General features: G+C 37.2%; 1 protein-coding gene and 1 long non-coding RNA gene across 12 annotated transcripts in view; one reads left to right on the top strand and one right to left on the bottom strand.

Annotated features, from left to right (window-relative positions):
• LOC139828560 (uncharacterized) overlaps window positions 1-14,938 on the top strand; it is a 42,056-nt gene extending 27,118 nt beyond the window's left edge. For both annotated transcript variants that reach the window (XR_011740312.1, XR_011740313.1), the window contains exons 3-4: window positions 263-440; window positions 13,580-14,938. This is a non-coding gene — a long non-coding RNA (uncharacterized lncRNA). The remainder of the gene's footprint in view (window positions 1-262; window positions 441-13,579) is intronic.
• The window catches only part of CPEB3 (cytoplasmic polyadenylation element binding protein 3), a 94,906-nt gene that overhangs the window by 12,478 nt on the left and 61,113 nt on the right, over window positions 1-21,315 (bottom strand). For 8 of the 10 annotated variants that reach the window (XM_071812013.1, XM_071812012.1, XM_071812019.1 and 5 more), the window contains 2 exons: window positions 19,666-19,755; window positions 523-641 (listed from right to left, as the gene is read on the bottom strand). In XM_071812013.1, coding sequence (XP_071668114.1) covers window positions 523-641; window positions 19,666-19,755 — 209 coding nt within the window. The remainder of the gene's footprint in view (window positions 1-522; window positions 642-19,665; window positions 19,756-21,315) is intronic. The other 2 variants (XM_071812017.1, XM_071812018.1) reach the window with 1 other exon arrangement.

The following is a 21,315-nucleotide window of genomic DNA, read 5'->3' as shown; positions in this document are numbered from 1 at the left end:
GTTTCTTCTATTCTGCTATAGTTGTCTGCATTACTTCTTTTTATCCTGCAGTTTTATTTAAGGTAAATGAGACCTAAATTATAAACTGGTTAGTTATTGCATGCAATAAAAATAGTAATTAAGAAACCTAATGAAGTATGGGGATATTTGAAGCTATCTGGATTTTAATGGGGGTGGATAAAGTTTCTTCATTTCATTGCATAAGGTTTTCCTTCCTTTCAAATAATATTGAGGGAAAAAGCATAATCCGATTGTTTTACAGCTAACATTGTAAAAGGATCCATACTCGTGTGTGATACCAGAAGTATCAAATATAAAACTTAATTGAACATGGCATTTATCAGAAAGAAGCAAATGTTAAAACCATGTTACACTGATACAGAAAGTCAATTCAATGTAACAGCAAGGACAGCAACAGGAAATGGACAAGTCAATTAACTGTAAGTATGTCTGTCTTTATTAACTGAAAAGAGGAACAGCAAATGGGTTAGCAACCAGCGTGTCATGGCATAAGCTACTTACTGGTTTATCCTTGATTGTGGGACTTGACACACACAGGTAAAGTTTCCCATCTTCTTCCAGACAGGCATCTATCAGAGCTTGCACAGAGCTTTCTTCCTGGAACAGCAGAAAGGCATAACCTTGGAAAGGATAAAGGCACAAGAAAGAAAAAAAAAAAAATAACCAGATTAATTTATAATGCATTTTTAATAAGAAAACAAACCCAAGAAGTTAATGAGATACACAAATTACAAATAAGTGTTAAGGCTGTTAGTTTGTTTTCATAAATGAAGTTCACCAAGGAGATCATACCTTTGTCCAGTACGAATTCCAGAACAGAGACAAGTGTGTTTGCTGCGTATGTTTATTGGATTAATTAATGATTTTGAGTGTGATAATATATGCTGGTGAATAAGGGGTTCTTATTATCCAACGACTGTATCTGACCTAATTATCAGTGGTATCTGCTAGTATCAGTGATTATCATCTTACAAGGGGGGCACCGAGTTTGTGGTTACTATACAACAAATAAATATTAGAAGAAAGTGTCAAAACTGTGGACAGGTAGACAGATAAATAGACTTCTATGATCACATACTTAAGTATGAAAAAAAATTTTTACCTAAAAACAATAAGCATGAGCCAAAAAGAATGGCATGTGTTGTGTTTTATTATAAGTAACAGACCTGCTGTTGTTATTTATATTTTAAAAAAGCAGTTCAAAAAACAGAAAAAAGGAAGTCAAATAAAAATTGCTCTAAGTGATTCAGAATTTTAGGATTTTAATTTAGCCAGTAAAACTAAGTGTGTGTGGCATTCAGTGCTCTTCTGAATGCAGCTGGCAAGAAAGTTTTCTTCAGTTTTATCTAATATTACTACATTTGAATGAAGATTTGACCCAAGCAGTCCATGCTTTTGCTACCTCAGAAGCGAAACTCATGCAGCACACCCTGCCTGAAGCAAAGCCATGTACAGACTGGCCGCTGGACTTTCTGTGGAGCATGCATTAATCTTTTGCTCCATAATCAGGACAAGTCAGTTTTCTCACTGAGTGTGAACTGTTGGCTTTGACCTTTATTATTTGGCACTTGTGTGTCTTACAGCGTACCTCTTTTCAGAAAACCTGCAGCAATTAGAGGCAGCTGGAGTCTCAGCACAGCCTGCTAGACTTTTTTCTGCCTAAGACTTTGACACAAACCAAGCGCCTACACGATGATACACCATATATAAATCAGGACAACCTTTGATTGAGCTTTACACAGTCTATTTGCTATTAATATAGTAGTGACTCTAATTCTGCACTGAGCATTGAATGAATACTTCTTGACATGTCCTTTTCAGATAAATACTACACATCTCTGATTTATTAAAAAAAATAGGACACTGAAAAAGTGTTTTCCTCTGTACAGTCACTATCTACCAAGTTCTCTCTTATCCTACTGTCTCTAGTCCTGTTTGACTTCTTGAAGAATATTAAATTCTATGCAGCTGTTGGCTTCAGAGGCAAAAAAAGTTTGTGTTAACAACATACACATAGGCCAGAACACATCTAGAAAGAATGATCTGCCCAAGAAAACAAAACAATTTGATAATCACTCTTGGTGGTAAATAAGGAGCTTGCATACCTATAGTGGGAGTAGATTAAAGATACCAGTACCAGTAAAAAATGAACTCAGATTCTAGTACAAAAAATGGAGTTGGAAAATACATGTACCAAAATTAACATTAGGTAAGTATTATCTCGTACTAGGTGCAATTTAATAATGAAATAACTTTTTTTTTTTACACAGGAACAAAACATCATATTTAATAACTTCAGCCACAATTTAAAGCAGAAACAGCACACCAATTTGTAAATCAAGAGTAATTAATTTTCTTTTTCCATCAGCTGTGTTTAAATGCCAAGTTTGGCTGTAACTTTATAAAACTCTTAAGAGTATTCCTTCCTTAAGAGATTCTCAAAAAGATCTACTTTAGGCATTATATCCTGGTTCTACTGTATATTACCATTCCTGTTTCTACTACACACAATGAGAGATGAGCCTAGTCCCCAAAAAGCTTTAGTCCATGGCCACTCACTTCCAACAGTCAGAATGGTCAATTATAGGGGCATCTAGGTTTAAACAAAATTTAATCCATGTTTAAAGACAGTAGAGGTAGAATTAATAAGATGATCAGTTTCTAAAATAAAAATTTATTAATCCAAGTAACTTGAATTATTTAGCAGATGCTGAAAGTTGTTTAAAATTCCTCAGCACCGTGTGCTTCAGCACATTCTCCTCTCTGTGTATCACAGATATCATATGAATTAAAAGCATATGCGTTTACTTCACAAGAAGTAAGAGATTTATTGAATTTCAACATTTGAATCCTCTACAGAAGAATGCTGGTAGCGTGCTGTGGTAGTACGCTGCAGACAGACCTCAGCAGTGATCCTTTCTTACCTGACTAGATGTTCTAAATGTTTGAGGGTTCAAGAGACTGCTCCTGACACAGATTCCACAAACAGGCAAGATATTTGAAGCCCCAGAAAACAGCAAGGTACCTGACAGCAGCTGAATATTCTATATGCACAGTTACACAGCTTCTTGGCTGAGCAGAAACAATCCAGCTCCTCAGCTGTTGGTACAACACATCACTGCAGTGCTGACAATAAACATTGCACTTTGCAATTCACTGGAAAAAGGCAACAATGTATTTTGTTGTAAAATCTCACTACAGTTTTTAAATGAGTACAGCAGTGGGAAGATGAGAAGATTAATTTCCCTAGATTCTGAAGCACAGCCTAGGAGCTCCTCAACCGTGAGCTCAAGGATTCATTATTTTACAGAAAGCGGTACAAGAACCAAGCTCCTTTGTACATGTCCCATTCTGACATCTGAACAGTGACACAATTTCCATAAGAAAGGATAATTTAGATCACTTGGTCTAATTTCACTTAACCTTGCTGAGAACAAACTGGAAAATCTGGCACATACACTGTGTCTCACAAGCTTGAAACAAGGTTATCGCTTGAAATGCAAGATACTCTTCAACTACCATATAATGTTGCTAAAGTCTGGAAAATGCATTTTTGTCAGCCTAGACAGTCTGTAAAATCTCTTATTTCAACATCGACATAGGCAAACCTTCTCTAGTGATGGGAACCTTTCTGTATTACTGAAAACACATCTTGTAATAAGGCCTCCATGATCTCTCCAGAACAAGCTAAATGGAAAGCTTATTAAGGTGTTTACTCTGCCTTTCTCATGATAGCGGAATCTTGATATTCATACTTTCACGTTAAAAACTGGCATTATGGTACAAATTATAGGCAATCATATTGGAGTTTTAGCTACAAGTGCATCATGCATGTGTTCTACCCATCCTTTCTCAATGTCAAGTGAAAACAACTACTCACGAACCTTTATTAGGGCAGAATGTGTATTAAATGTACCAGACAAGGGAGAAAATAAACTTATGGGCCTTGTAGACACCATTCAACTGAGCCAGCCATAGCTGGTAGAGTTTATCAGAGAAGATCATCTTCTTTTCTAGACCAAAGTATTTCTCAAAACTTAAAGATGACCCAACTTCATTCCTTTCATGGCTCACCAGAAAAAGACTGACTGCATTTCAGAGCATCCATGAATAAAATATGTTTAAAAAAATTTTAAAAGGCTTTATTTCATTCTTCTAAACCTGGTAACACCTTCATTGTACAGTGCCATCATTAGGCACAAAGTTTGGTGGAGTAAAATGAAATAGTTTCCTGAATTTTATAACCTATGGGAGAAGATAGGAAAGAAGTTGGATATACTAGAATTTTTACACTCCTTTCAGCTTAAGTGATTAATTACTAATGTCAAAGTGCTAAGGTTGTCTGAACAGTCTCCGGTTACTTAGTGATACAGGAATATTTCAGAAAGGTGCTAATGAAGTAGCTGCACAGATCTCTCACTTAAGGAAGTCTGGATGGATTGGACTCCATCAGAAGGTTTTCTTAGAAATTTCAGTTAACTGTGACTTAGCTCCATTACTTCATATTAGCTGAAGTTTACCATTTGATGCACAGCTTGTCAATACTAAATGTAATTTATAAGTTCTTTAAGTTACTGCATTCAAGAACAGCAATTTATAAATTGCTGTTCAAATACATCAACCATGAGCTGTGCTTTCTGATACAGAGACACCATTTTGGCATTCAAACATTTTATACAAGCAATAGGGAAAGATTAACCTATTGCTGGCCCTTAGGATAGGGGCTACTTTTTAATTTAAAAAAGAAATTATAATGAAGATTTATATATACGGTCAAAGAGTATTTGAATACCCATGTCAGAGGTCTGCATATTATCTATTGATTTCCTGTGTAATTGACCTCAAATCTATAATGGGCAAAATTCAGCCCACTTACAAAATGAGATACAGAAATCATATTCTAAGGGTCTATCTCTCTGCGTACTGTATAGCAAGTCCGGAGAGTCTTTAGGTAGTCACATGTATTCATTTCATATGCAAAATGGAAAGACTACTTGAAAAATGTAAAACTACCTTGAAGCACATTTTCTTTCTGTCTTTTTAAAGTTTAGACAATGTCTCTCCTGATCTTTTACAGGTTCCAAGATTACAATAAAATCTACCATCCACTTAAGATCTCTGTAAAAGTATTTCAATATATATATCTACCTCATATTGCTATGTAAAAAAAAAAATAAGGTGGAGTTAAACTGGCAAAGAAAACTACTGTTCTAGTCTCATGTCTTTGGGATTATTTTTAGATGGTTACCTCAATTAGTAGATTTAAATAGATGCATTTTTTAAATGAAATCCAAATAGTACTTATTTTATTTTTTTCTGGATTTTTAAAAATACTTTTGCATTGGATTACAGTTGTATTTACTAGAACTTCTAGAATAAATTTATTTTAAAAACCCACAGCAAAAGAACATTTAGAAACAGTGTGAACCAAATTTCTAAATCAGTTAATGTGACGACAAAGGGTCATTGCTCAAAGTAATCTTATTAGAAGATGCTTTGAACATGAATAAAACATATTTCTAAATCCAAAGATAAATTACTATTAAAAATGAAACTCATTTTTGGAAAATAAAAATCCGAGGTGTTAAAAAAAAATGCCAAATTTCTTTTAAACATTGCAGTGACATGACTGGATTGTTAAAAAAAACATCAAAGGCTTTAAATACTTAAGAAACCTCAAAATAGGGCTGTAATCTCAGCTACTGCAGAAGAGTGAAATTATGTATTAGTCAGAGCTGCAAAGATGAATTTCTTTGAGTGAGTCTAATTTTAAATGTCAGTGTATGGCCCTGTCAGCTGATTCCTTTATCTGAAAAACAAAATGTGTATAAGAAATGTGAATAGTTTAACATCTTACATCGAGACTCCTGTTCATTTTTACATGTTTCTCAGACTAAGCCTGAGTAGTCTGATATGGAAGAAATTCCCCATATGCCACATTAAAGATAGGTTTTGGGGTAGGTTTTGTTTGTTTTAATTATCAGATCCTGAATCTAAGTAGCAATGAAGTGCATGAAGTTCAATGGAAGACAGGATGCATACCAAGAAAAGGCAGCAAGCAAGTAGATCATATGGAAGAGTTAAATGGAAATGAACATTTAACCCTTACTACTAATGATCTTACCATATCACAACAGAGAAATTAGAAATACTCTATGTTGTCGTAAAAAAACCTACCCACCCCCAGAATGTTTGCTTGCTCCACGAGGACATACATTATTTTTGAGACATGAGAGAGGTAACCAAATGTTTCCTTTGCACTTCAGTGCTGAACAGAAAGGACATTTCCCAAGTGCTATAGTGAATATATACAGCTAAAGATTCACAAAGTGCCTTCAATTCAAAAACAAGTCAAGAAGCAGAAAGGATTTGTTAGTCATCACTACTTCAAGACTTTCACTGCTTGTGGGGAAAAAAGCCATCAGTATACATATACCATATCAATTTGTCCTGTAGTAAAAATACTCCTACCCACCTGTATGGAGAAAGAAAACATTGAAATGCCTTTTTTTGAAAAAACAAACAAACAAACAAAAACAACCAACCAAACAACTAAAATAATGTATCTTTTTACCTGGCATTTTACTTCTACAGTAGCGTAAAACATTGCAACAGCAAGTTTATAGGGTTGTCTCTTCTTTCAAAGGTCATAGCCATTTTAAAACTTCAGACTGCAACATGATCTATAAAAGCTATAAATCAGCATTAAAGGGTATAAAAACATAAAGGCTAGAACATACAATTTGGTTTATTGTAGTTATAAGAGTAGCCACATGAATTAATCATATGACAAAGACTAAATTTTTGATGAGGCAAGAGCTATCTCTGTGAAGTTTACTGGGTTAGCAGCTTGAAAAAAACATTTGTTTATGTTCATAAATATCAAAAGAGCAATTAAATACAGAATTGAGTTTTTCGGTTTTGGTTTTCAAGGGCAATATGAAATGGTGGCTGCTCTGAGCAGAGCAGCTCATTGTCATCCTCTGGAGGGGGTCAGAGCTGCTGCTGTTACTCTGAACAGATGGCTGAAAAGAGATCAGTTTCCAAGCTTGAACAAAACCCGTTACTCTTCTTTGCAAATAAGCCAATTTCCAATTCTGCTCCAACCAACATTAACATAGAAAAATTCTAGATAAATATAAATTGTCTGCTTGATTTCAGTTGTCTTAGCATGAGGCAAAATAAATTCAAAACAAATATTTTCAGGGGAAAAAAGCAAAGGTCCAAAACTCTAGGCTACTTTTTAGGTGAGGTCAGTTACTTTTAAATAATAAAATTTGATATTGGGGTTTACAATATATTTCATTTTAAATGATATGTTTTTCTTAAAATTTGTTTTTAAAGAAGGAAGGAAACGGCACTGTACTAGAAAAAACACTTGGGACTGTTGTCAAGAGCTTCATGCAAAGTAAAGGATTTCCATCAAAAGGATAGCCAGCGTCATTTACACAGATCAAAGCAGCAACGTATTTCCTGATTTTGTATGATTCCAACTCTCCAGTGAGCAGACGGATGATCTGCTCTGCACACTGAGTGAACTGTGCCTACAGAGGAACTGAAGCTGTAAGACAGTTTTAAAACAGAATGCAGAGCTTCAGCACCAGGTTTTGACTTGTCTTCTTTCACTCAAGTGGTCAGTTTGTTAATTGCTGCTGTGGTGCGTGGCTGGTTAGTAACTGGTTTGAATGTCCACTCACATGTCAATTGTTTTCAGGTTGTAGTTGCTCAAGCTTCTTGTCTTTGTTAATTATACAGAAAAGATGCAGCTTGAAAAACCTTCCTTAATAATGTAAGGTTTTTCCAAAACTATGCGTTTTCCTGGGAGATTAGAATGGTACATTAAAAAAAATAAAATATTTGAACTATCAAATTCTCTAAAAAATTATGGTTTTCACTTTATTAAATGAAAACTTCATGGCCTCCATTGGTATACAACAGACTGTTGATTATATAGATAGATATAGTATAATCAGTAGTCATGTACATCATAGGTCCCAAAACTATGTAGAATTTGCATGGTATAAAGTAGCTAAAAACTGCCAGCCAGAGCACGGAGATATGAGACACACAGCAGCTCTCAGCTGCTCCCAGCTTTTGAAATGAGAGGGAGGCAGATACCCTGCCTGGGCAGAGGCAGCCACAGCACCTCTCATTCCAGCATCTGATGAATTCTCCTTGCCAGTCCTAACCTCTGAAATCAGAGAATGGAAGTATAATTTGGGATATTACCTCTGATAAATTGTTGATTTATATATTCAGATGATATTGCACTATTATCGTATCATTGTCTTAGGGGTAGAATTGTGTGCATCACTGCAGTGGTTCTAGGAATGGAAAATTGAATGTTAAAAATATAATGCTTATAGGAATTAGTGAAGAGAGCATGAGCTTGTAATGCATGAAGCTATTACAACTGTCAGGGGGGTGGGAGTAGGAGACAACGTGGTTTTCAGATGACCCTCGGAAACAGTGAACATGCTGCAGTACTAGTACAGAATCCCTCTCTTCACCACCACGCTCAGTCATGCCCTTGAACTTATTTCAATGATTTGAAGGAAGAATTTGGTGCTTCATAAATTATTAGCAAAACAAAACATGGCACAAGCTGTTAGCAAAGCACTAAATATTATCAAGTCCTTGATATCACTATTGAAACGACTGCTTTTATCCTAGAGCCTGTAATACTTAACAGATCAATTCATGTATTACCATTTACAAAACAAAAGGCAACATTTAAAGAAAGTCGCATTTCAATGGCAGGGTGGGGCGTGCAAACCACAGTAGAACGTACTTAGCTTTAGAAGTGGTTAATGAGAATCTGATAAACATTCTACTGCTTCCATTTCACAAAAGAGGTCTGATTACTTCCTATAGGTGAGTGATGGAAAGCTTTTCCTCTACTTAGATATGTTCAGATCCCAGGTAATGCTTTCACTTCTCCACTCTTTTTGCTGCCTTAAACCTCTTTTTGGTGTCTCAGTCATTAGTGGGTTTTGAAAGAAAATTCAGCTAGATATTGTGAACTGTCATTCAAAACAGCATTTTCTTTCATATGTGTCCTGTTAAGTGGAGAAGAGTGAAGAAGGAACATATTTTTCAGTCTGCTTATGAGACATTTAGCCATTAGTCCATGCAAAATTTCACTATAGACAGCAGCTACATAGAATTATTTAATATATTTCATTTTAGCTTAAATGTCTATTCACTTGAAACGATGCCTGTTTTGAAATTGGGTCCATCTTTTTGAAACATCCTGTGTTTCTTCAATAAGAGGCTTCTCAATCAGAATTCAGACTTTTTTTCTCCATACAGACATTTCATAGTAGCTACAAATCCAGTGGGAATCTATGCCAGACTGTATTTTTCCCTCCTGAGTAGGCCACGTGTGATGTGTAAGCTACTCAGCGACTCAGTTTGATATAGCAGTATAACATACATATACACTCAATTAGTATACCATATATCACAACCTAATATATTTATAATTCACAAAAATGACAGAGATGCACACCCCTAAAGATGCATGATTCGGAGCTCTTATTTAGGAAATGGCATTAAGTCAATCATCAAGCTCTATGTGCTTCTGTTTCATCCTTAAAAAAGGATGTGTCTCCCCCAAAGAAAGAGCTAAAAATAGCTGAAATTTTGAACTTAACCGTGTCCTGGATTTGGATAGCCGGTGATTTGTAAGACTCATGTTTGATTATTAGAAGATAAATTCATGGGGCTCCTCCTTTCTCTTTGAGATAATCTTTAAGAACATTAAGATTCAAAACCTGTGCTCATAACCATGTCTAGCTCTATTAAAATTAATTGCCCAATAAATTAAAAAATATTCAATTTGCATGTAAGGTGGTTTCAGTTACCTATGTAGTACAGAATACTGAATACCCAAGACACATTCCTGAAAATCTCATAAAATAATGCATTCTTTAATAAGGATTATCTTTAAGATTTCCTTTTTTTGTGCAAAAGAGACATCCAGTAAACTTGTCTGCAGTTTGATTTATTTTTTGGCCACCATCAATTCTTCAGATTACTGCATCACTTAACCAAACACTTGACTATTTTCCATGTAAGTCAGAGGAATTTTTAGTCTAAATAAGTGAAAATTTCAAGAGGTTTTACTGCAGGTAACAGCTGCACAACAATGAAGAAAAATATATGAGCACTATACATAGTTAAGTCTTACTGAAGAATCCTAGTCAATTATTTCAGCATGTACCCAAACAAATTTACTGCAACAGTTAGTCCAGAAAGCGGATGCTTGGAATTGCTATTTAAACAGAACCTATTGAACTGGACATTTGATTGAAAGCTTGTGGTGATGAGTAGTGATTAGTAGATGCATGACCCAGACTCCAACCAGCTGCTCTTCAGATTTTAGAAGCAGCAATCCCCTTGAGACAAGCCTTAAATATCAACCGTGACGTAACTCAAGGTAGTCTAATAAAACAGTTCATGTAAAGTATAAGAAATCCCATTGCAATTTTAACCCTTCCAGGCTGTGAGTGAAAGAAACAGCCCGCCTCTGTGGCGAATGGCCAACAGAAAAGTGTCTAGATGATTTATGGAAAGAATTTGTTCTGGAAATAGAAAATTATGTAAATCAAACATGTGACCTTTAGCTTTTCGCTAAAGAGTCAGGAGGCTTATGAAAAAACCCATCAGTAGGTGCAGACGTGATGCTTATGAACTTCAAAACCGGCTTTGCTGGAAGCAATGGATGTGGCCTAAGTATCTCTCCTCCTGTAACACACTATGGAGCCCATCAGTCAAAGCAAAGCTGAGGGGTATTAGATACAACTTAACAGGAAAGGGATACACAGACTGCAGACCATGATATAGGCTTCCCAAGTAGCCTCTTTAATTGCTACCAAGAAATCAATTAGGTCTTTCAGAAACCTGATGGGTTTTTCCTGTGGGAAATTCAAGGCCTTCTGACAACACTGGCCATAAGACTGCTGATCCAGTTATGAGACACCCTATCTTCTTCCTATAATCATATAATCCAACAGAAGAAGTCTACAATGTAACACAGTTTTGAACAGAAGTAAAACAACTTAATTGACGTCTGTGTTATAAAAAAGGTATTTTGCCTGTATTAAAAACCTCTGAATAGCTTCTGAGCAGTTATGACTATAAAACTCTTCTAGCAATTTATTACTCATGCTGTAAAATGGAGTTACATGGTTAATTGCAGCCACCCCCCTGATTATATAAAACACTTTGCAATAGATTCAGATATGAAAGAGGCTGGTTGACAGATGCATATCCAGGCTAAAACTGAAAACATATCACTGGATTGTCTTTCCAGTTTTTTTTCTGGAGACTCTGGGCACTAATACATTAGTGAGGAAGAGTATGAAAACAAGTTGTTTCTCCAGCAGATTAGAGTGCAGCCATGAGAAACTGTAGGGTTGTATTCGTCTTCAGATACCAAATACTAAAATCTTCATTTTCATGTGGATAACAGGTATGTCTGACAGTAAAATGCATCATATTAGCAAAAGACACTGGAAAGGCTACTCTAGAACAGCCCTTGAACTCTCACTTCGGAGGCAACAGAACTTTTCCTGCTTAAATAATCTGGTCGAGCTATAAAGAGGAACCCGGGGGATGGAGAGCTACTGGATTTATTTCCGCTATGACACATTATCCCCAAATGCATATTACTTCTTCAGAAACCAGAAAAATGTCCTTTGTTTGTCTGGTGTACACATACAACATCCTACAGCACACAGACATTGTATCATCCAATGTGATTAGACTGTTTATCCTAAAAATGTTATTTAGCGGAACAAAAGAACTACCAGAAATGCCAGGACACCGGCAAGTACCCAAGAACCTGTTGAGGATGGAGGATGTACTGCAGCCTGTCGGACATATCTCAAGAACTTTGAAATCTTTGGAGGAAGGTTAAAAAAAACTCTACACAGACAAGTATCCTGTAGACTAAAAGTCAAACACAATTTCTTAAGAACATGACCAAAAAAAAGAAAAAAAAAGAGGGCTAAATTTATTGATAGGACAGATCTAAATTTGGACAACAGCCTTTTGTGTTATAGGCAGAAAATAATTTGATTTGGTCCCATTACATAAAATCTCACAAGAGTTTACTCCGCTTAGGAAAATATCTTACAGAGTGTTATCAAGCATGTGGTGCCACAAGATCTGTTCTTAGATCTATTCTTACAGCATAATAATTGGGCGCCACTATCAGTAATGGCAGACCAACATCTGCCCTTCCCCCCGCCCCGGTCCTGAAAATGAGTCAACCCAGTAATTGCGGGCATCACATCAGATTTGTCCTGTCTTGATTGGAACAAGCCTTCTGACACCACATAAGGAGACTAAAGAAGAGAGAGAAGTAGGCAGAAAGGGAGAAATCAGTTTCTGAAAAACAAGATTTTTCTCTCATAAGAACATTTGGTTTATACTACTGAAGAAGACAGAAGCTGCTGGGGTTGGATTTACTCTGCTTTATGACTTGTGCTAGAACCCAGAAACCCAAATTTCATTCTTGAATTCTACACCACACATCCTTTCTAAACTTGCATGGCCTGGCTCTCAAAATAAGGTTTTCAGTAATAACGTAAACTACCTCAGGAATATTTGGCTCCAGTCATTATATTTGTCTCATAAGAAATAGCTTTTTAAAATTTATTTGGTTACTAGTAAGCAACTAGGTAAGACAAACACCTTCACTTCTACATCCAGTGGAGACTATGGATGCTGAGCCCTTTCTCAAGAGCCCTGGTCACTCCTTAGGCATCACAAGGGGCTGACTGGAGAAGGGTCCACAAAGGATTGCTAAAAAAATGTGCTTTCTTCAGGGATAAAAAAAAAAATTCTATAGCAACCTAACAATTACAAAAGAAAACTGCTTTTGTTGAAAGCAACATGAAAGTTGTGAGACAATAATCCTGCAAAGCTATTTCAGAATCAGATTTGTTCTGCCTAGGCTTGATTGCTCAAAAATATGTTTATATTTTTCCTCATCAGATTCTTGCTTACCCCTAGAAAAAGAAATTGCAAATGACACAGTTTTAGGGACAGAGATTCTCTCTGTGAAGCAATCTCCCTGAATGCTCTTTGATAACTGGCACAGCAGTCTCAAAGATAGATATTTTAAAATTACCATTATCAGTACACCAAGAACCCTCCAACATTTAGGAGAAGACAGGAAATAGTGTGAAGAGTATTACAAAGAGAGTCTTAAACAAAAGTCATTGAAAACCTAAAATAAAATTCTATACAAAACCAGCCTTAAGTTACACAGCTAAAGAAGAGCAGTAGTATCTGCTTCATTTTGCTACCACACATCAAATGAATTGCATTGATTTGAGATTATGCTGCCCTGCTGTGGGAAGACAACAGGGACTAGAAATTATTAGGTGGGTGCAAAAGGAATTGTGGTTTTTGCATTGTTGAAATTCATCATTTGATATTGGAATACATTCTTAAATGTGGTTACGTCATCTGAATGTGCTTTTGTCACTTTATGGTTTCTCTGCTACTGACTTATAACTTGCTGTTTAATTTATATTTATTTTAGACTATGGAAATGATAGAGAAAAAGCAAATTTGAGCAGATTTGTTATTCGAGTTTAAAGTAGATCATAAAGCAGCGGAGACAACTCACATCAACAACACATTTGGCCCAGGAACTGCTAATGAATGTACAGTGCAGTTGTGGTTCCAGAAGTTTCGCAAAGGAGACAAGAGCCTCGAAGACGAGGAACATAGTGCCTGGCCATTGGAAATTGGCCATTCAGCCAATCCTCTGATTGGCTGATCCTCTTACAACTACATGAGAAGTTGCCAAAGAACTCAACATCAATCATTCCATGGCCATTCAGCAGTCAAAGGAAATTGAAAAGGTGAAAAGTCTCGACAAGTGGGCACCTCATGAACTGACTGAAAATCCAAAAAAATCGTTCTGAAGTGTCGTCTTATTCTATGCAACAGCAACAAACCATTTCTCGATTGGATTGTGACATGCGATGAAAAGTAGATTGTATACAAGAACAGCTCAGTGGCTGGACCAAGAAGAACCTCCAAGGCACTTCTCAAAGCCAAACTTGCACCAAAAAAAGGTCACAGTCACTGTTTGGTGGTCTGCTAGCAGTCTGATCCGCTACAGCTTCCTGAATCCCAGCCAAACCTTTCCAGCTGAGAAGTCTGCTCAGCAAATCAATGAGATGCACTCATCAGCTGCAGCTGGCACTGGTCAACAGAAAAGGCCCAATTCTTCTCCACAACGACACCCAACCAGACATTGCCCCAATGACACTTCAAAAGTGGAATGAATTGGGCTACGAAGTTTTGCCTTTATCACCATATTCCCCTGACCTCTTGCCAACTGACTGCCACTTCTTCAAGCATCTTGACAATGTTTTGCAGAGAAAACTTTTCCACAACCAGCAAGATGCAGGAAATGCTTTGCAAGAATTCATTGAATCCCAAGGCACAGATTTTTACACTATAGCAATAAATCAACTTATTTCTTATTTTGGCAGAACTGTGTTGATTGTACTGGTTCCTATTTTGATTAATAGAGATATGTTTGATCCTAGTTATAATGATTTAAAATTAATGGTCCAAAACTGCAACTGCTTTTGCGCCAACCTAATGTATCCATGGCCTCAGATGGCAGTGGGTGAAAGGCTGATATTGCACACATGTGTGTTGGAACATATGTAAATAAAGTTTAATAAAGATCTTGCATCGCTATTTGCCACGCAGTGTATTTCTGGATAAGGAACATCAGTTTCCGTTCTAGCAAATGCTATGATCTCTGACTTCTGCTTTTAAAGGAGAGAAATTGGCTTGGCATTTTATGCTGGACTTTATTTTATCACCCTATCTCTCACCCTTATCCAAACATCAGTCCTCCTCAATGGAAAGGAACAGAGGAAGGCTTTTGCATAATTTTTGTCATTTTAAAATACGTTGTGCAGTTTTTAGTGATTGCTAGAAAAATGGTAGTTATCAGAAGGAAAAAAATCAGTAAAGTTGTTTTAAAGCTAGCAATCTGCTAAAAAATAACCTAAAAGAATGTTTTTGAAACAGTCGGCACCATCTGTTTAATTAAAAAAAAAGGAAAAAAAAATGACTGTGGTTAGCATAAGCCTTGCTTAACTCAGCAGACCAGCAAATAAGTAATAAAACCCCTCAGTTTATATTTCAATAAAATATGTATTATCTGGATTTTGCCAGAGTGAAATAGATTGTGTCATGGTAACGTGTAACTACATTCGATAACTACATTCTTCAGTGCATATTTCATTATTTCTCAACATTTCATAGGTACTTAAAAAATACTTGTCTAAGGACAAGGGGCAATGGGATCAAGCTGGAACACAAGAAGTTCCACTTAAATTTGAGAAAGAACTTCTTCTCAGTGAGGGTAACAGAGCACTGGAACAGGCTGCCCAGGGAGGTTGTGGAGTCTCCTTCCCTGGAGACATTCAAAGCCCGCCTGGACACATTCCTGTGCGACCTCACCTAGGTGTTCCTGCTCCAGCAGGGGGATTGGACTGGATGATCTTTTGAGGTCCCTTCCAATCCCAAACATACTGTGATACTGTGATACTGTGATTAATTCCCAAAACTCTGCTGAAAGCCAAGTAAATACATTCCGAACTGGGCACCTGCTTACCCAAGACCAACACATGGCATATACAATTTTGCCAGTTCTGTTACTAACACATCCAAACAGATTCGAAAGAAGTCATCCAAAGACTTTTCAGGCAATGGGAATGAATTGGCCTTATTCAGAAGCAAGGCATTAAAATCACTTTAAGCTTTACAATGCATAGGAGGAGTAAAAGGAAATGTGAAGGCAACAATACAGATGCTCAGAACTAGAAATAGCAACCTCTTGTACTCTTTGTCAGCTATTACCAGCTTCTCTTGCCCAAGTGCGTACTACACACTTTCAGAGACAAAACACTGGGTGCCACCGGTCCCTCTTCTCTCAGCAACCTAAATATTGAACTCGCTGGCAACCAACACATCCTGTAAAGGCTACTTGATCCATCAGATTATTTTGGTTTTGTTATTATAATAACGAAAACTCAACCATCCACGAAACAGATCACTTTCCCAAACACATGATCACAGGGTATTCTGTGATGTCAGGCAAGGTTCAGTAAGGGTAGTGAAAACCTAGTGTAAAACCTGGATAATACAGACAGTACAGATGTGCCTGGGGACTTTGGCATAGCCACATTCATGTTGATCTGCAGTCCCCCAAGGTCCACAGTCATAATGTTGGCATTGCACTGAAATAAGCCTTGTGTAAGTCACCATGCTGGAGACTGCAGTTAAGCTTATTTCACACACAACCAGTTTATGTCCATCAGGTCCAATACTAAACTTGAAGTAATGCGCCAAAACAAGCTTGTGGTGACACCATCCTGCTCAGGATCCCAAATCCAGGAAACCTTCTTTATTCAAGCTGATTGCTGCAGGAATGTTTCTGGAGCACAGCTAGTCCTGAACACAGCACACATACAACTGCACCTAAGCTAATCGACCATACCAACTAATACATTAACTAATACGGCTTGTTAGAACTGACTACACATCTGTGGCCTGACTTGCTGACTAAAATAAAGCCCTCAGGGTTGGGGCGAGGTCACTAGACTGGAAGCAACATTTTATTTTAATCTTTCAGATTTCATGCTTGATCAGATTAGTCGTGGCTAATAGTTCCTACTGCCTTTTGTTCCTAGTCCTAAGAATACCAAAGTGTTCCTAACATAGTGTTACTCTAAGGAATTAATATATTGCACCAAATAAGTAAACATTCCACAGATTCAATAAATTATACCAGTAAGTAGATACTGGAAGTCTGTATTAATATACTCAGGACTGCGAGGGATCTCATCACCTGGATGTAACTATGAAGACAAAAACCATGATGTACAGCTGCTCCAGTGTAAAACTCAGCTGACTCTGCTGACCCACAGCATCAACTGCTGATGCTGTCTGCTCCCAACCTCTGACTGAAAGCTTATCGAAGCAAGCAAACAAAAAAATATTGAACTTGGTTATAAGTCCAGACACTGCCCGCTGGTCTGACCCTACAGACACGAAGGAGTAATGAAAAGGACATCCATCAAAAGGACACTCATGTCTGTCTGGAAGCGATGCCGTATGTTCAGAAAGAGCAGAGTTCAGTTTTACTGCCAGTGGGGCACATTCAGGTAGGTGGGAGAAACCTTGGAGTCAAGCTTTATTAATGTGTGAACAAAGATTAGCCTCCACATCATCCCTGCTGCATTCCAATAATCCATTTTTTCATTTACCTTTGAGATTGCTCACACATGAGAAAACTCATTCTCTCCTCTATAATTTAATTTGTGCTTTTTTTTTTTTTTACATATTTTCCATTTGAAAGAATCATATTCCAAATGTCACAGAATTTACAAACTAGCAATGCAATGTGGAGGATGCCTAGAAAAAGGGAGAAACCATTTGAATTCACAAGTGTTTGACAGCTGAGTAAATCATGTCACTGAATTTGTACCAAGCCTAATTTCAAATATTTCCTCTCATTTCACTGTATTTCCCAAAGAAATGCCTGATAAGGCATCAAACCAGCTTAAAATAAAAAGGTAAAAGAAAAAAAAAGAAGTTCTACAGGAACTTCTAGTGAAAAACAGCAGTGGAGAATTTTTATTGTGGTCAATGATTCCACAATAAGTTTGGAAAATAAGTACTCTTTATATATCAAATAGACCAAAAGCTGTGAAAAAAAAATGTAATATACATCCAAACTTCACCCTTTGATTCCTGGTAATAACATTCTCTCTCCTATGCAGATGCTGCCTGTACAGAATCACAGTAAGTCAAGTACATTTGCCCTACCAAACTTAACATAAATGTAAGTGAATCACAAAGACAGGAATGCAGGACGCTTGATGCTGCAGCCCTGCCTGATAACTAAGAAGTCAGTTATAAATAAATCTGGAACAGTTGGGATTGACTGTTGTTTAGCACTTTCAGACAGACATTCAGGGCAACTGGCAGGGGCTTTGAAAGCTGTTTCCTATATTAGAATCATGACAAAAATAGAAGTGAGGCTGCATTCCCTTGTCTTCTGCTAAAATAGATCTTGTTCAAAAACATTTCTACAAGTATGGTGAGGCATAACTAGTCCACTGTCAGATACAGAACAAAATCATAATTGCAAGTCCCATGTTGATCTACTGTGAATAGTTACTTACTGAATTAATAAGAAAAAAGAAAGTAGTACTAGGAGATATTAGGGACAAGGAGAAGCTGGTTTTACTAAATTTTTTTAACTTCTATGTGAAGCCACAATCAGAGTTCACTAGCCAAAAACACCCTAAAGGCCTTCAAAAATAAAATAAAAAGGGAAAATCATATCTTTTCATCAACTGTCCTTAGGAAAATACAGGGGTTTTGAGGTTTGGGGTGTTTTTTTAATAATTTTGGTTTGCTTGTCTTGCTTTGTTTTTTTAGATTCAATAACAGATGTTGCATAACTACTGACAGCAAGGCTGAGTTGTGAGAATGGAACAGGAAGGAGAGAGCATTCATGGGGTTTTGTTCTGGTTTTAAGTGCCCCAAATACTGTTTACAGGGCAAGCATTTGTCACAGAGTTCTCACCTCCAGCAACTTAAGCTTCCAGATAAGTTAAGTTGGCTTTTATTTTTGTGATTTTACAGTCAAATAAATCTATCAAAATATTGTAGGATAAGCTGGTCCACTGACTGAACAGCCCATTGTTCTGCCAAAATAATCAGTGGCCTTAATGAGCAATTAAGAGCTTTCAGGATCAGTGAGAACAGAGAATCTTAACATATAGGTCAGAAATTCTGTGTATAACTTTATGCTACTGTTTCAGATCATGACTGAACTCCCAAACTACATGCAAGAGGCACGCATGACTGAAAATGGAATGAATATACTATAATAAAAACTCACAGGAGAGACTAGGATACAGTAACAGCAATTTGATTTAGCAAAGTAACTCTCCCAGGCAGGTTCCCCGTAAACTGTTCTTTCTCAGCTAAAACAGGTCTGCGTAATATTTTGCTGGCAGACAAAAAATTACCTCACCTGCCTGCGCTCTAAAGCACCCTGAACCAAATAAGCTCCAACCTAGAATCCCAGCGACAGCTGCATATGACACCAGCCTGCCCAGTCCTTAGCAGAGCTCCTTGCTGCAGTCCAGAGCCTGGGGTTCCGAGCAGGATCGCAGCATCTTGGCTCAGAACACACACAGAGGACTCATGCTTCTCTACAAAATACCCAGTTACCCAATCCAACAGTGTCTTCTGGCATTATTCCTATAGTCTCTACAATATGCAAACTTGCAACAGAATCAGCACCAGGAAATTTCTGCAACTTGCCTTCTAAAGTAAGCCTAATGTATATTAAGGCATGATTCAAGAACTCCAGATTTGCTGAAGAAGTACACATACAGAACCACATTTCAGTCACTGAATTGTGTTTTTTCTTTAATGACAACTGCTGAAAATATGCTTGTTGAGAGAAAATTTGTCATAAAGAGTCTAATCTTTTCTTTATAATGGATTGCCACATTGCGGACATAGATTCCTTTTACCAAAACAGCCTGCATAAATATATATTAAACTAATTACCTTTAGGTGGAAAATATGACTTGCTTTCAGCTTTGTGAGGCCAGTCCACCACAAGAGGTCCAAACCTACGAAAGCTGGCAGTGATCTCATCTACAAAAAACAAATGAAGCACCTTAGAGAAAATCTGAAGACTGACAGTGGCAAGGTAAAAATTCTTACTAAAAAAAAAAAATCCACACCAAACACCACCAGTATTTTCTACACCTATTAAGAGCAGTGAAAACTGCAGTAATGCACATAGAGAATGCCTAAATATTCTTTCACCTCTATGCTATACAGGGCTGCTTATAAAAGTAATTTTACATGCCACTAATACACGTTTGCAGTAGGATTAAATGCAAACATGATCTATCAGAAGTGAATATGCTTCAGCTGCGGTCTATTTCTAATTATAGCCACAAAGCAGGGTCAGATGCAGCCACATGGGACTGACGGAGGAGCGACATGTCAGCATGGCCACTCCTTGCAGCATGCCCTAGAAAGCAGGCTGCGTCAGGTCATGCGACTCCAGGGATTTCACCTTCCTCAGTCTCCTCTAGAAATCTGCCTTGAATTACCAACTTATTTCTTTGCTTTTTGTGCATGAGTTTAGAAACACCGTGGAACACACATCTAAAACTAACTTAGAGGACAATTTTGGTTTACACACAAATGTTTCCCAAAAAAGTATTTTAAGTTATTTTTTAAATTATTTTTCTTAATGCATCTATTTATGTACTTTAAAGAAAGAAGTTGTTTACAATTGTGTCTAATGTGATGCTAGATAGATAGGAACAACAATCCATCAGGAGAAAAGTTTGAAGAGAAAGGCAGTGGTTTTTCAATATTTGTGATTGCTGTTTCAGATGCGTCCAGTTTGTCTGACCCCATGGGCTACACCTCAGATTTTTCAAGTGACTAGAGCCACACCACACATATTGTATAACTCAGGAGCTGAAGGAAAAGAAGTGTTACTGGAGTAAACCTCTTGTGGAAGAGGGTAACGGCTCCCATGTAGTCATGTTACTTCCTTGCAGGATAGGCTGGGCATATATTTTGATTCTGAGTGACAAAGCAATGTCACATCAGTCGTACCTGTTGGTCTGCTGCTTCTCACAGCTGGGGATTCAGATTGCGCAGCAGTTTCTCTGTCAACAGTCCTGCAACTCATGATGTGACGTGGGAACTGTATTTGAGCTCTTTGCAAACCATAGCCTGGTAACTCCTACTATTTTTCTATTAAAATTGCATGTGGTTTAGGCTTCAATTTAGTAGATCAGATTCAGAGATCTCTCTCTTGTCATTATAAGGCATCATCAAATTCCCTGTGCATGCCAACTGAAGCTAGATAGTGCTGGATTCCAGCTATAATATGAAAAAACCACCAAAAACTCACAATTTTATTTTGGGAGTCAGGGTGTGTGGGAGAACACACAAGTAGAGCTGACAGCGATTGAGAAAAAACCTGACCAGCCCCACTAAACTGGTTATTATTTTGTAATCATATTAATTGCTCTGCATGTCTGCTGGATATCAGAGCTGATTAAATAAAGCCTAACTTATTTTGGTAAGGACTGTATTAACTAAGTCCTTAAAGTCAACCCCATCCTTTTAAAAGAACAGGGAAAGACTGTGGAGGAGTGACAGGACCCACCAAGTTCCCTTTTTCAG

This window comes from Patagioenas fasciata, chromosome 8 (genome assembly GCF_037038585.1).
Source record: "Patagioenas fasciata isolate bPatFas1 chromosome 8, bPatFas1.hap1, whole genome shotgun sequence".
NCBI lineage: Eukaryota > Metazoa > Chordata > Aves > Columbiformes > Columbidae > Patagioenas > Patagioenas fasciata.
Note: the sequence above shows the minus strand (reverse complement) of the source record. Positions and strands in the feature narration are given on the sequence as shown.